The sequence below is a fragment of the Sarcophilus harrisii genome, chromosome 2 (assembly GCF_902635505.1).
Source record: "Sarcophilus harrisii chromosome 2, mSarHar1.11, whole genome shotgun sequence".
Taxonomy (NCBI): Eukaryota; Metazoa; Chordata; class Mammalia; order Dasyuromorphia; family Dasyuridae; genus Sarcophilus; species Sarcophilus harrisii.
Window position 1 is genome coordinate 53,357,952 of NC_045427.1, and position 15,440 is coordinate 53,373,391.

Genomic DNA, 15,440 nt, shown 5'->3' on the forward strand with positions numbered 1-15,440 from the left:
TGCAGTTTCCCTTTGGTACAAAGCCTCTCAAAGTATAATGCCTATGGATTGTTGTTGGTCTTTGCACTTTCAATGTATACCATATATACAATATATGCACAGATCAATAAATACAAGGTCATTTGAGAAAAGAGAGGGAAGAGCAGGAAGACTTCATAGAATATTTAACATCTGAAGGATGATTAAGAATTCTTAAAGAATCAAAAAATATCTGGGTTGGAAGAACCTCAGTGTTCATATTCATATCCAATATTTGCTGATAATCATATTTTCATAACCCTCTTGAAGAAGAATCCCTTTATAGTATACTCAACAAGTGGTCATCCAGTCTTTGCATGAAGGTGAGAAAAATGATTCTTTCTTTCTTATATCAATAACAATTATTGAATTAGAATGAAGATTTCTTCCTCCTCCCTTTCTCCCTGCCCCTTTCTACTTCCTCATTCAGAAATCTGGCCCTGTAGGTTATTCAGGCAGTCTTTGAAGTGCATAGCTGATAATGAGAGGGAAAACTCTTATCTGTTCAAAAGGAAAAGAAATTTTACTTTAAGTGAATTGATCGATTCTGGCCCATTGTGTTTTACTCAGACAGGTCTGGGAAAATGTGGATTCTCTCTTGTGTCTAGATCAAAACTTTTTAAACTGTGCATCATCACTGAATGTGAGGATCACAAAAATATAATTATCAGTAAATGTTTGATTAGTATACCTATTTTAAATACCTATGTACTTGTCTAAAATTTTTTTTCTGGTGAAAAGGTGTCTTGAGTGGAAAAAGTTTAAGAAGCCTTGGTCTAGATGACCTTAGAGGAGATGATATATGTATAGATAGATCTGTTTGTCCAAGAGTGAGTTGAGTGATCAGATTAACCCACATCTCATGATAATATTCATTATCTCATTAATTGTAAAGTAACTAGAGCTGATTGCCACCCATTCTTCAAGGGCATATAAGTATTGAATGCATTCTCTAAGGGGGTCTTTGACCCCTTTTATTAATTATATGCCAGCATGATTAATAAAGTAATTAATTACCCAGAAACTATGTCTTTTGAACTTTTTATATGTCACAAAGAATTCCAAGTTAGGTGGGGGCCCTTCCCCTCCTGGGACAGGTTACTCCACTTTTGCATTGCAATAATAAGTTTTAGATCAAGTTTTGTTATCTTTTCACTGCTTCCACTCATTCCCACCAGAGCTCCTTTCTCCACATTTGGGGTCAATAAAAGCAAATTTCTCTTCTAAAGGAATCTATCAAATACTTGGAGATGATTAAAGAATCATAATGCTAGAGCTGGAAGGAAACTTGGAAATTATAAAATCCAACCCTCCATTTTTTGATGAGGAAATAGAGACGCAGGGAGGTTAATTTATTAACCTAATGTAGTCAGCATCAGAGAAAGGTTTTGAACCCAGGTTACCAGTGCTATTGCTACCATGCTACTATTATGGCCTCCCTTAAATGTTTCCTTTTTTCAGCTAAAATTTCCCCTTTTCTTTCAATTTCTTAAGGTATGATGTTAAGGCTCTTCACCCTCCCTATTAATCTTCTCAGGGCAGTAAGAGTTCTCATTTGGATATGGGTTGAATTGTGGTCCTTTCCAAGACTAAGATTTTGGCTTCTGTGACTCTTTCCGAAATACTGAGTCCAGAATGACGCTCAGTACTCTATTTGTAGAAAATAGAGTAAAACCTCCCTAGTTCAGCCGCTGGTTGCTGCTTTGCTTGCTGCACACTAAGAACACAGTAGCTTTTGTATCACCCACTGATTTTTCTTGAGCTTGCGGTCTATTACAACCTCCTAGCTTTCTTTTTAGATGATCTACTTAATTCTGAGAGCTGGAGATAAGGAGAAATATATTCCAATCAAACAGTATGAGACCCAGATGTAAACTATCCCCTTCTCCTTTAAAGGAAGAAACTTGGGATTAGAGGAAGTGACTTGCCTATTCAGGCCCATACTGTGTCTTTTGACAACAAATCTAGGGTTCTTTTCATACTATCCTGTTTTCCTTAAAGGCAGCATAATGTACTGCTTTATGAAATGAATGAAAGAGAATTATACATAGATTGAAGATATTTAAAAATCTTATACCTGGTTCAAAGAAATCATGAGGAAAAGCATGATTAGACAACAGTTTGAAGAAGATCGGGGGTCTTAGTGGTTTGTGAATTTACTATGAATCAAAAGTAAGTTAGTCCAAAAAGTTAATGCAGTGTTAGATAGTTTTAAAGAATAAGGAGATGACCCTTTTTGCCCTAGTCAGTCCGCAGCTGGAATATTGTGTTCAATTCTGGTCATTGTAGTTTATAAAGGATATTGGTAAACTGGAGACTATTTAAAGGTAGGTAACAAAGCTGATGGAGAGCCTTGAGTCTATATCATATGAAGACTGAAGAAACTGTGGATATAGGCAGACAGCAAAATATAAGGCAGATGTCACTGAATTTGGACTTGTGTTTGAGCCCGAGTCTGCTCCTTGGTACTTGTGTGATCTTTAACAGGTCACTTAACTCTTGGAACCTTAGTTTCTTCATATGTACAAGAAGGAGGTTAGACTAGTTTACCTTTAAGGTCCTTTCCAGCTTTGGAACTATAATCCTATGATGTATATTTAGTGAAAAAGAGATTTAGGAGAGCAATGAGAGCTGCCTTCATGTATCTGAATGGCTACTATATGGAAGAGGGAATTGATGTGTTCTGTTCAACTCTAAAGAGAGGAAGCTAGAGCCCTGGGTATAAGTTACAAAGAGATAAATTAGGTTTGATGTCAGGGAAAACGTCCTAGCAATTAGAGCTGTCCAAAAATGGAATGGGCTGCTTCAGGACGGTAATGCGTTCTTCCTTCCTTGGGTTCTTCAAGTAGAAACTAAATGACCACTTGCCAAATATATTTGTAGTAGGGGTTCTCATTTGGGGTATGGGTTGGATTGCAGTTCCTTCCAAATTTAAGATTCTGAGATTCTGTGACTCTCTCTCTCTTCCCCCCACATATTTGCCTCTGTATCTTTGATTACTTCACTCAGAAATACCTTATTCCCTTTTGTCTTTCAAATTGAATGTGCTTTCCATCCATCAAAGCGCAATTTGGGTATCATCTTTCCTCCAAGTAGCTTATCCCAGCTATTCTATAACATTGATCTTATCGACTGGCTCCTCCTAACTACAGATCCATGGCTAGCCTAATTACCTCTCATTTCAGTGCTGGAAGTGATGATTTTACTTAATGCCAGTAAAGGGTGTACAGTGGAAGTTCAAGCAGAGCAAGAAAAGGGAATTCTGAAATGTTTAATTTTTGTTTTTTACCTAAAAGTAGAAAATCCGTAAAGGGAATAGATCGTTTGGCAACTCCAAGAAGAAGGTGTTCCCCAGCATGGGCTCTCAACAATGCCACCTGCAAGTCACATATGACAAAGAAAAGAATTGATTATATATTGGAAGAAGAGATCTTTGAGATTTAGACCAATCCTTTAGCTGAGAGGAAAGATTAAAAAAATAAATTCACTAATTCAATTGAATTTTAACTTTTTAATCAGTTTTAGAATGTTAATTAATCTGCTTTCATTTTATAGGAATCTCAGGCCCAGAGAAAGGAGGTAACATTCATTTCATACAGGTCTAGTCAGGACCAGTACTAAAAACTAAGAGGCTCTTCCCATTTTTTCTCCCTTCTGAATCATGCTGACTTTCCTTTAGCCTGAAGGCTAAGGATTTCTTGGAATGAGCTTGGAATGAGTTGGAATGAGCTGTCCAGTCAGCCCTTTCATTAAAAATTTTTAAATAGTATTTTATTTTTCAAATAAAAAGATAGTTTTCAATATTCACCTTTGCACAACCTTGTGTTACAAATTTTTCCCCATCTTCTCCTGGCTCCTCCCTCCCTATGATACCAAGCAATCCATTATAGGTTAAACGTTCAGTTCTTCTAAACATATTTTCATATTTTTCATATTGTACAAGAAAAATTAAATCAAAAGGGGAAAAAAAACCCATGGGGGAAAAAAAAACCCCAAGAAAACAAACAGCAATAACAAAAAGTAAAATACTATGTTTTGATCTATATTCGGTCTCCAAGTTCTCTCTCTGAATATGGATGGCATTTTCCATCTCAAATATATTGCTTTAAATCACCTCATTGTTGAAAGAGCCAAGTCCATCACAGCTAATCATTACATACTCTTGCTGTTACTGTATACAGTGTTTTCTTCGTTCTGCTCACTTCACTTAGCATTAGTTTAATGTATTTCCAGACTTTTCTACAATAAGCCTGCTTATCATTTCTCATAGAATAATAATATTCCATTCCATTCATATATCATAACTTATTCAGCCATTCCCCAACTGTTGGGCATCCACTCCTCCAGTTCCTTGCCACAACAAAAACAGCCCTTTCATTTTATAGGTGAAAAAAACAACTTAGGGCACTTGACTTGTTTAAGATCACATAATTCAGGGCAGGACTAGGACCAGAATCCAAATATAATTGTACAGTAGTTTTTTTTTAGTTTCTAAAAAAGAAGAAGGTTTTTTCTTTGTCTTTTGTTTTAGATATTTAAATCTACTTCATTGGCAAGTCATGGCATCACCTTCCTAATATAATGGTTCTCTTTGAGAACAAAGGGCAAAAAACAATAATCATTTTCCTGTATTACCTGTCTTCCTTCAGCCACATTCAATCCTCTAAAGAAATAGAAAAGAATCAAATAAAACTCAAGAAAAAGTAGTCATAGCATTGGCACACCCTGTACATCTACATGATTCATTCTCTCCTTTTAGAGGCATTAAGTGTGTTTCATCACCTTTTCTCTGAGACTAAGATAGAACAATTAAAATGATTATTTAATGGTATCCAGGACTTGGAACAATTTTAGCATGCAGTAAGCACTTACTAAATGTTTGTTGATTCATCTCTATTAAATTTGAGTTTGGTAGCATATTCCTGTTGCTTTTATTGACATTATTATAGACTTCATGCATATTATTCTATTGGTTCTATTTTCTCTATTCCATATCAGTTCACACAAGTCTTTTTCTTGGCAACCAGGTAGTGAGCATCAGGTCTGGAGTCAGAAAGACCTGGTTCAAATGTAACCTCAGATGCTTGCTGGCAAATCATTTCAGCTCTGTTTGCCTCAGTTTATCCATCTGTAAAATGCGGGTGATGATAGAACTTATGTGGAGAAGTACACTTGAAACAAGGTGTTAACTCAGTGGAATTGATGAGACAATGGTTCTCTAGTTTACATGGTGAGATAATAGTTCTACAATCTATCTTGGATTATCCTCGTGGTGGCTCTCTTGCCTCCTGTACTATGGGGGAGATTGGCAGACTGGCAGACTGATGGAAGAAACTGGGGACAGTCAGTCAGACTATGAGTCAGACTGCTGGAAGAGACTGTGGAGCAGACTGGTTCAGACTGGGAGACTGAAGGAGACAATAAAGACTTTGGACTTTATTCCTGACTATTCTTGTGGTGATTATTCTGCTGAGACCAAGGCTGGTTCCAAGGCTGTCCAAAAAGCTAGTCTGAACTTTACATTTTGGCGCCTGAACGTGGACATAAGGATTTACACTCAGCAGTTCAACTGACACGATCAGGAGTTAAGTGGAGAAGTCCCTGTGACCCGGAAATAGGTTGAGTACAAAAATAGAAAAGCAGGAAACTTTGGTAAGGGCTAAACTAGTGTTTCAACTAAAATGGGGCAAATATTAAGAAAAGAACCTTCCCCATATAAAGGGAAGTGTGTAGAAAGCATAGTTAGGTTAATAAAATGGCAAAGTTTAATTGTAACTTGGGAGCAGATCACTGGACTCTTAGATACATTAGAATACACATCTCCTTGGTTATCTGAGGAAGAAAAATTAGAGATTATGTGGGAACTAATTGAATATTTCGGTGATAATGGTCCTGATTTAATTTCTGAAGAAACATTCTATATAGACAATATAATACAATTGGCTTTGAGTAATTACATAGGTATTAGAATAAGGAAAAAGGAGAAAGAGCAGGAAGGGGATGGTACTGACAAAGCAGCTGAAAAGCATAAAGAATTAGATAAGAAAGAAATTAAGTACAGTGCTGATGAAATTAAGGAGTGTGGTGCTTCACAGCAGGAGCCATTAGGGTATTTCCCATCTCATAACCCATCCCCCTCAATTTCCCCTTCATGGGTGGAGGGAGGAGGAGGAATGCAAGGGGCAGTTACACAATCAGCACCACCCATGCAACAGCTTTGTCCACCTCCCCATGACACAATTACAAAAGGCACTAATTAAAGCTAAAGAGGAAGGGCAAGATACATCTGATTTAAGAATAGTATCTTGTAATTAAGAATATGACTCTTCAGGTCAAAACAAAAAAAAGAAAACACTCCGTTTAATCTAAAAATTATCAAAGATCTGAAAAAGGCTTGCACTCTTTATGGATCTACATCGTCTTATGTTAAGATGATATTAGAGAATTTGGCTTTTAAAGTTTTAACCCATAATGATTGAAAATCTATAGCTAGGACATGTTTAGAACCTGGACAAAACTTATTGTGGCTTTCTGAGTATAGTGCACTCTGTAGAACACAAGCCCAATGAAATAGGCAAACTGGAGTTACTATATCAGTCACCTCTGATCAACTAGCAGGTTTAGGTCTTTATGTAGACACTTTACACAGATTAATTTCTCTATAACAGCATGTGAGCAAATTGCTTCCACTGCTATCAAAGCATGGGGCTTCCTCCTAGGAAAACAAGATAGAGGAGAAGCCTTCATGAAAATAGCACAAGGTCCAAAAGAACCCTTTGCTGATTTTATGGGATGTCTGCAAACAGCTGTCATATGAACTATTGGTGAAAATGCAAGCAACAGAAATTATGATAAGACAACTTGCTAGAGAAAATGCTGCTGAGGTTTGTAGAAGAATTATACTAGGATGCTCCTTTAGATGGGATCATAAGACGCTGTGCCACAGTAAGCACAAATACCTTTTATACCCAGGCTAGGATATAGACTTCTCAAGATCTGAACATCAGAAGACAGGCTTCCTTTCGGCAAGGGACTTCCAGAGAGAATCGTCAATGCTTTCTTTCTTTTTTTTTTTTTTTTAAAGAAAGATTAAAATATTTTATTGGAAACATTTTTCATCCAGTTATAATCTACTGTAGAGGTAGTCAGATTAAACTGTTTTAAAGGATTATAGATATGTACCAGAAAGCTTTCTACTATCCCAAGCTTGGTGCAATGAGCATAATATCCTCTGGAAAAAAAAAAAAAAAGAACCTTTAGTCTTTACTATCATCATGCTTTTTCCTTGAATTCTTCGTCAATGCTTTCAATGTGGTAAAGTAGAGCATCTGTTTGGCTATTACATAATTGGCAATGGATTTTTGAAGAAAATGATTCTAAAGTTCCTCTTAAAGGACCAACTATCTTTACAGATCCATCCAAACATAACATTTGTGCTGTATACTCTCTCTTATGACCCAGCGTTTTTATGAGGATCAGATGAAAAGAATAATTGTGTAATTCTTAGCACAGTGTCTGGTCCATGATAAGCACTGTATAAATGTTGGTTATGATGATGATGATGATGTCCCTTAAATCCATATTTTTCCATTATTTCTCTTAAAACCCAACATCTTTTTTTTGCACTTTCTTCATGAACTTTATTATTTAGTTTAGTTCTACAAAGTAACTCCTTGGAATTTAATTGGCCAATCACTGAACCCATAAAGTAATTCAAATATTATTATTTTTTTATTATATTGACACAGTCCAACCACAAACAATGACTCCAATTATTTGTCTTCCTTTATTGTTGTAAAGGATGATTTATGGTTGAATTTTCATAAGAACTATGTGTGTCTCAGTAGTTGTAATTCAGATATTTTTATGTGGTTGTTTTGAATGTTATAACTCTTTCTATCATTTTTCTCCTAAGTTTTGTTAGTAGTGAATAGAAAATTCTGATTTTTATAGACTTATTTCATATTATTTTCCTTTGCTAAAGTTAATAATCATCTTGATTGGCTTTCTCACTGATTCTATGAGTGACTTCTGTTTGTCATCTACACACCTTTGTATTTGTCATTCCTTACAATCAGGTACCATCATACCTTACCCTCTCTTTATCCAAATTGTCAATTTTACTATATTCATCTGCCCCTTCTCTACTCTGACATTGTTGCCACTCTGGTGTAGGCCCCCATCACTTCACTTATGGTGCAATAAATAGCTTATTGATGTCTCCCTGCCACTCAGCTGTCAAACTGATCTTCCTAAAGCAAGACTAACCATGTCTCCATAAAGTGGCTCTCTATCACATTTAGGATCAAATACAAAATATTGTTTTTTGTTCAGGTCTTTCATAAGATGCTCTCCCTTTTTTTTTTTTTATTTTGATTTATTATTTAAATTATAGCACTATGTAAGACTTTTTTCCTTCTACTTAACCTGTCCTAACTTCTTCAAATATTAGATATTGCCTACCCATAACTCTCCATTTGTCCACTATTATCTGTCTCAATCTTTTTTTTTTTTTTTTTTTTATTTAATAGCCTTTAATTTACAGGATATATACATGGGTAACTTTACAGCATTAACAATTGCCAAACCTCTTGTTCCAATTTTTCACCTCTTACCCCCCACCCCTCCCTAAATGGCAGGATGACCAGTAGATGTTAAATATATTAAAATATAACTTAGATACACAATAAGTATACATGACCAAAACATTATTTTGCTGTACAAAAAGAATCAGACTCTGAATTATTGTACAATTAGCTTGTGAAGGAAATCAAAGATGCAGGTGTGCATAAATATAGGGACTGGAATTCAATGTAATGGTTTTAGTCATCTCCCAGAGTTCTTTTTCTGGGTATAGCTAGTTCAGTTCATTACTGCTCCATTAGAAATGATTTGGTTGATCTCGTTGCTGAGGATGGCCTGATCCATCAGGACTGGTCATCATCTAGTATTGTTGTTGAAGTATATAATGATCTCCTGGTCCTGCTCATTTCACTTAGCATCAGTTCGTGTAAGTCTCTCCAGGCCTTTCTGAAATCATCCTGTTGGTCATTTCTTACAGAACAGTAATATTCCATAATTTTCATATACCACAATTTATTCAGCCATTCTCCAACTGATGGACATCCATTCAGTTTCCAGTTTCTAGCCACTACAAAAAGGGCTGCCACAAACATTCATGCACATACAGGTCCCTTTCCCTTCTTTATAATCTCTTTGGGATATAATCCCAGTAGTAACACTGCTGGATCAAAGGGTATGCACAGTTTGATAACTTTTTGGATGCTCTCCCTTTTTGATCTTTTTACACATCTCACACACACACACACACACACACACACACACACACATTTCACTTCCTTTCCATTCCCATCCCCTCATCTTTTTACTGATTTCTTTGATTTTTTCTTTAAAAAAACCATGTCTCTGCTCCAAGTATTGTCTCTAGTTGTTCTCAATGTCTAGAATGCTCTCCCTCTTCTTGTCCAATTCTTGGCTTTCCTGACTTTGTTCAAGACCCAGGAAAATCCTATCTTTCATTGCAGCCTTTCCCTACCTCTCTTAATTCTCATGCTTTTCTTTTCTTTTTTTGTTTTTGTTTAGAGTTGCCTGAAGGATAATAGATTTTGCCTAGCCATTCACTCTATTGATAATTTTCCATTTATCCAATATATATCTTGTATCCTGTATATATGTTTGCATGTTGTCTCCCCCATAAGTTCCTTGAGGCCTGAGACTGCCTTTTGCCTCTTTTTGTATCCCCAGTGATTAGCATGGTACCTGGAACTGTACATCCATCATAGAACTTTTCATGATATCAAAGAACCAGAGAGAATTTCTGTTGCTGATTGCTTTCAATCCTGCTGACTTTTTGTGAGCGCATTTGGGTTTTTCTTGGCAGAGATACTGACGTGGTTTGCCATTTCCTTCTCCAGTTCATTTTCAGATGAGGAAACTGGGGCAAACAGGGTCAAATGACTTGCTCAGGGTCACAGAGCTAAGAAGTATCAAAGACTGCATTTGAAATCAGGTTTTCTTGACTGTAGGCTACTCACCTATCTAGCATCTCTAGGACATATTCGTGTCATTAAAGGCATTTGATAGAATGCTTTTCTCAATTATTGAGAATAATTTTTGTAGCATGGCTATTTATTGCTATTTAAATGCTTGATAAATCTATCTGAAGCAACCTCTAGGATGTTCTGAGGTCAAGATCTCTAGCTTTTGCATGTTAATTGGAGAATTTTATAATTTTGTGGATGTTTATCTATATTTTCCCTTTAAATGCACAGAATTATGCAGAGTAGTTTCTGATAGTCATTTTTAAAAGTTCCTTTCTCATTGTTTACCTTGTTTATTTTTTTCTGATAATTTGATCTTTAACAAAATAAATATTTTATCATAATTATTGGATTTGTTAGTATAACCCATAATAGTTTGTTTTCATATCAGTTCATGATCTTTTTATTTTTAATTTTATCTATTTCCTCTAATTTTTGAGATTTCTTATTTTATATATGTTTTGGGTTTATTTTCTCGATTTCCTATTTTCTTAAAGTTGCCTCCTCATTCCTCCAATTTTCCATTTTACTAATATAAATATTTTTAGATTTTCTTCTAAGGACTGCTTTGCAGTCCGTTTTTGGACATCCCATGAATTTTGGTATAGTTCCTTTTTTCCATTCTTTATAGAATAATCATTTTTTCTATGTTTTATTCTCTGACCCATTCATTGTTTAATATGCTATCACTTAGACTCTTTTTCTTTTCTTTATTAATTATAATTTTTATGATGCCTTTTTATTTGAAAAGCATATATTTTTATTGTAAACGTTCACTTTTTAATTTCTTTTTCCTTTTTGCTGGGGCAATTGGGGTAAAGTGACTTGCCCAGGGTCACACAACCAGGAAGTGTTAAATGTCTGAGGTCATATTTAAACTCAGGTTCTCCTGACTTCAGGGCTGATGCTCTATCCACTACACCAAATAGCTGCCCATCTTTTTTGTTTCTGTATGCCTTAATGCATCATCAATTTTTGTAAAGTTATCCTCTGATTATTATTATTATTTTGTTGTTGTTGTTGAGGCAATTGGAGTTGTGAGTTGCCCAGAGTCACACAGCTAGGAAGTATTAAGTGTCTGAGACCAGATTTGAACTCAGGTCTTCCTGACTTCAGGGCTAGTGCTCTACCCACTGTACCACCTAACTGCCCCCATCCTCTGATTCTAATAAATATTATGTATAATGTGCTAATTTACAAATCACCAATAGTCTTAAAATATTATTGACCTATCATTCTGTTCATCTTATTGGCTGTGACCCTGGGCAAGTCACTTAATCCTGTTTGCCTCAGTTTTTTCATCTGTAAAATGAGTTGTAAAATGGCAAACCACTCCAGTGTCTTTGCCAAGAAATCTTTTTGTTAGATTTATCCAGTTGAAAAAAAGAATGTTAAAGTTTCCTAGAATTATTATGTTGCCATCAATATCTTTTTGCAATTTGACTAGCTTTTACTTTAAGAATTTAGAAGGTAGGCTATTGATTGCATATATATTTAAAATGTTATTTATATCTTTTGCATTTACATCACCTAAATTTTCTCTCTGTTTCTCCAACCCCATCAGTTATGCATTCTTTATTAGAAAGATTTTTTTAATAGAAAAAGAGGAAGAGGAGAAAAAAAATCACATAAAGTGATCAAAACATTTAAAAAATCTGACAATATTGTTGAATGTGTACTTAAATACTAAAGTTTCATTGACTATGGTATCTTCAAATATAATCTAGTTTGCCTGCTTAGATATCTTGATATTATCCACTTTTCTTTTTTAAAAAATGTCTCAACTTTTGAATTATCTATGACTGCAATTTCTTTCTGTTTAGAGTTGCCTGAACAATAGTAGATTTTGCCCAGACATTCACTTTAAGTTAGTAGTAGTATATGTGTTTTAAATGTTTGTCTTTTATTCAGCAGATTTCTCGTCCTCCTCCCTCCCCCTCCATTTACCTTCTTTTTTTTTCTGGAAAAGTTTAATCCATCCCTGTTTAGAGTTATAATTGCTATGTTTATGTTTTTGTCCATTAAGTTATTTTATGTCAATTACTATACCCAAAAAACCTCTTTAAAATGAGCACTTGGTCTCTGTGGTTTGTTTTGCTTACACTAATCTGGTCCCTGTCTCCTCAAACAGATTTCTTCCATCCATCCTAGCCAGTTTTCTTTATTTGACTTCATTTCAAACTATTGAAGTTTACTTTGATTTCTACTTTATTTTTTTTTCAATGCAAATATTTATCAAGCATCTATGTGCAGGAGACTCTGCTAGATCTTAGAGATACAAAGAAAAACATGAAAAATTGTTCTTATTTTCAAGAAGTTTTAATCCTCCTGTAGCTTATCATCAGGCTACCTGGCAACCAGGACCTAGAGCCCATTGCTATCTTTCTTGTCCCTTCTCTTTGCCCATTAGAGTATAAACTCTTTCAGGGAAGGAAGAATCTTTATTTTTTGCTCCTATAGGTATTCTGAGATCTCAGAACAGTACCTGGCATACAATAAATACTTAAGAAATGTCTGTTACCTACTTGCTTATCCTTTCCATCCAGGCCCTTTGGTTAGTAGGTACAAAATTCAAGATTGAGAATGACATTTCTTGTAGAGTTCAACCTTGGATTTTTCTCTGTGGATGATGCCCTCTGAATGCTAATTATTTGAATTTTGCTTTCTTTACAATACTTTTGAATAACTTTACCATTATTTCTTGGAAATTTTCCTGTATTATTTTCTTATCTATGATATTCCTGCTTGTCTGGGACAGTAGTATCAAACTGAAATAGATCCCTGTGGTCTACATGTTGACTTAGAAAATTAACATTATATTGTATTGTTTTTTGTTAATTCCCTAATTGCATTTTAATCTGATTTGAGTTTTGATAGTTAGAATTTTATGCCTCGGGCCAGGACACTTTTAATTCTATTATTTCTTCTTCCCATCTTATACAATTTCCATAGTTTATAGAGTTTTCATATGTTCTTCCAATTATGTTTTCTTTTCATTTTTAAGTTCTTTTTCTTCTGTTTCTGGAGTTTTTACACTGCATATGTGTAATAATATTTTTATTAAAGGAATTTCATCTCTTCTAAGTATTCAAGTCTCTTCTTGATTTTATTAACTTGAAACTTTTAGTTACTGTACACATTTCACACTTATTTCTTTTAATTCTTTTGTGGGTCTTCTCAATCATCCTGGGGCTTCTTATAGTTGTCATTTCTGGTGGTCTAGAAAAATGTATCAGAGAATTTTCCCCTTTGGGAATTTTTCTAGAGTTTTTCCTTCTGTCTCTTGTACCTGATCAGTGAAATGGCTCCTTTTTGCAACTGTTTGCTCATTTTTACTACTTTCAGACTCTGTGTTAGCGGTTTTTTTTTTCTTTTTGTAATTCCCATCCTCTATGCAACTATTTCTCTGTAAGCCCCTTTCCCTTTTTTGTTAGCTCTAATAGAAGAAACATCATTAGGTCCTTATTTTTTCTATGTTGTTTCTGTTCAGTCATGTCTGATTCTTCATGACTCAATTTGGAGTTTTCTTGGCAAAGATATTGGAGTGGTTTGCCATTTTCTTTTCCAGCTCATTTTACAGATGAAGAAATGGAGGCAAACAGAGTGAAGTGATTTTTTCAGGGTCACATAGCTAGTAAGTGTTTGAAACTGAATTTGAACTCAGGAAAAAGAGAATTCCTAATTCCAGGCCTGCTGCCACCTAGCTGTCCTGTTTTTATTTTTGTTTGTTTTTTAAGTATTGTTTTGGTGTAGGACATAGGATTAGGGTACCTGGGGAATATTAAACTGAAGTCTAACTATTAATAGGTAACCCTCTCTCTTCTCAGTCCTCAGCTCTAGCTTGAAACTGGAAAGCTGCACAAGAAGGAACAAACATTTACTAAGCACTGACTGTATACCAAGTACTTTACAAATATTATCTCATTTGAATCTCACAACAACCTGAAGTAAGTGCTCTAATAATTCCCATTTTGCAGATGAAGAAACTGAGGCTCAGAGAAGCTTTAGAACTTTTCCTCTCTAATCCCTGCCCAATTGATATCCCCTGGGGGGATGATGTGATGGAGCTCAGATGAGACAAGGTGAATGAAAGTATGTTGTAATCATATTAAATTAATAACCTTAATGTCACTACCTGGTCATCCAGTGGGAGCTCCCAGAACACTGGGATGTATTTGGCCCATTCAACCAGAATCAATAGCTGCTGCTTCATAGACTCGCACACGTCGCTGATGGTGGCCACCTTTTTCGAGGTCACATCGGTTCTGTTCGTAGGGTTTATGGAGGAGTGCTGTGGAGCAAAGAGAAAGACTGTCATTTAGCTGACTTTCCTGAAGAGGGAGCTTAGAGCTAACAAAGTCCCTGCACCAGCCAAGGGAGGACAAGTTTTGATTTTAAAGGAAAAATCAGAACAAAACCATATCAGGCCAAGATGGAACCTTAGAGATTATCTATATATATCACAGGTTCTTGATTTGGGCCCATGGTCTTTTTTTCTTTTTCTTTTCTTTCTTTCTTTCTTTCTTTTTTTTTTTTTTTTTTTTTTTTTTTTTTTTTTTTTTTTTTTTTTTTTTTTTTTTTTTTTTTTTTTTTTTTTTGGTATTTGTATTTCAATGATTTCCTTTGTAATCCTACATATTTTTTATTTTATGCATTATGTATGATTCTACAAAGGCGTCCTCAGACTTCCCCAGACTGTCAGAGTAGAGTCATGACAGGATAAAAGCTTAAGAACTTTTGGACTGGGCCAACCCCCTCATTTGGGGAAAGTGAGACTCCCAATACCCCCCCCCCCACACACACACACACTCCCCTTACACCATCCTGCTGACTTGAAAGTTACTCAGTAGATGTATTATATACATTATTTCTCTTACATTCATGCCCAAGATATTAACATCTAACAGCTCAGATCCTATAAATGTAAAGTGGCTATCTAGTCTCATCCTCCATTTTACAAATAAGAAAACTGAGACCAAGGAAGAACAAATGCTTTGCTAAAACTTATACAGGTAGCGCCCGAGGAAGGACACACAGACATTGTCCGTATCAATATCGGGTCCAGGACCTAAACCCAGCTGCAATGAGAAAAGACTGTTTAGGACAACAGAGCAAGGATAGATTGGGGAGTTAGGAGATGTGAGTCCTAGTTCCTCCCATAGCTTCTGACTTTGATGAAGTTACTGCTTTTCTCTGAGCCTTAGTTTTTTATTCTGTAAAATGTGGGAGCTGGATAGAATGGCTCAAAGACTCTAAAAAATCACAACTTTATAACTTCTGGGTCTTTCTGGGTATCTACTTTGTTTCTCTTTGTATCTCTTTATATGTCTGTTCTGTGTCTCTTTGACTCTGTTTCTTTGT

At 35.4% G+C, this 15,440-nt stretch overlaps 1 protein-coding gene across 1 annotated transcript in view; it reads right to left on the bottom strand.

The window, feature by feature from the left end:
* The window catches only part of LOC100922348 (hepatocyte nuclear factor 4-beta-like), a 72,371-nt gene that overhangs the window by 10,884 nt on the left and 46,047 nt on the right, over positions 1 to 15,440 (bottom strand). The window contains 2 exon segments of the mRNA XM_023495082.2: positions 3,308 to 3,395; positions 14,215 to 14,370. Coding sequence (XP_023350850.2) covers positions 3,308 to 3,395; positions 14,215 to 14,370 — 244 coding nt within the window.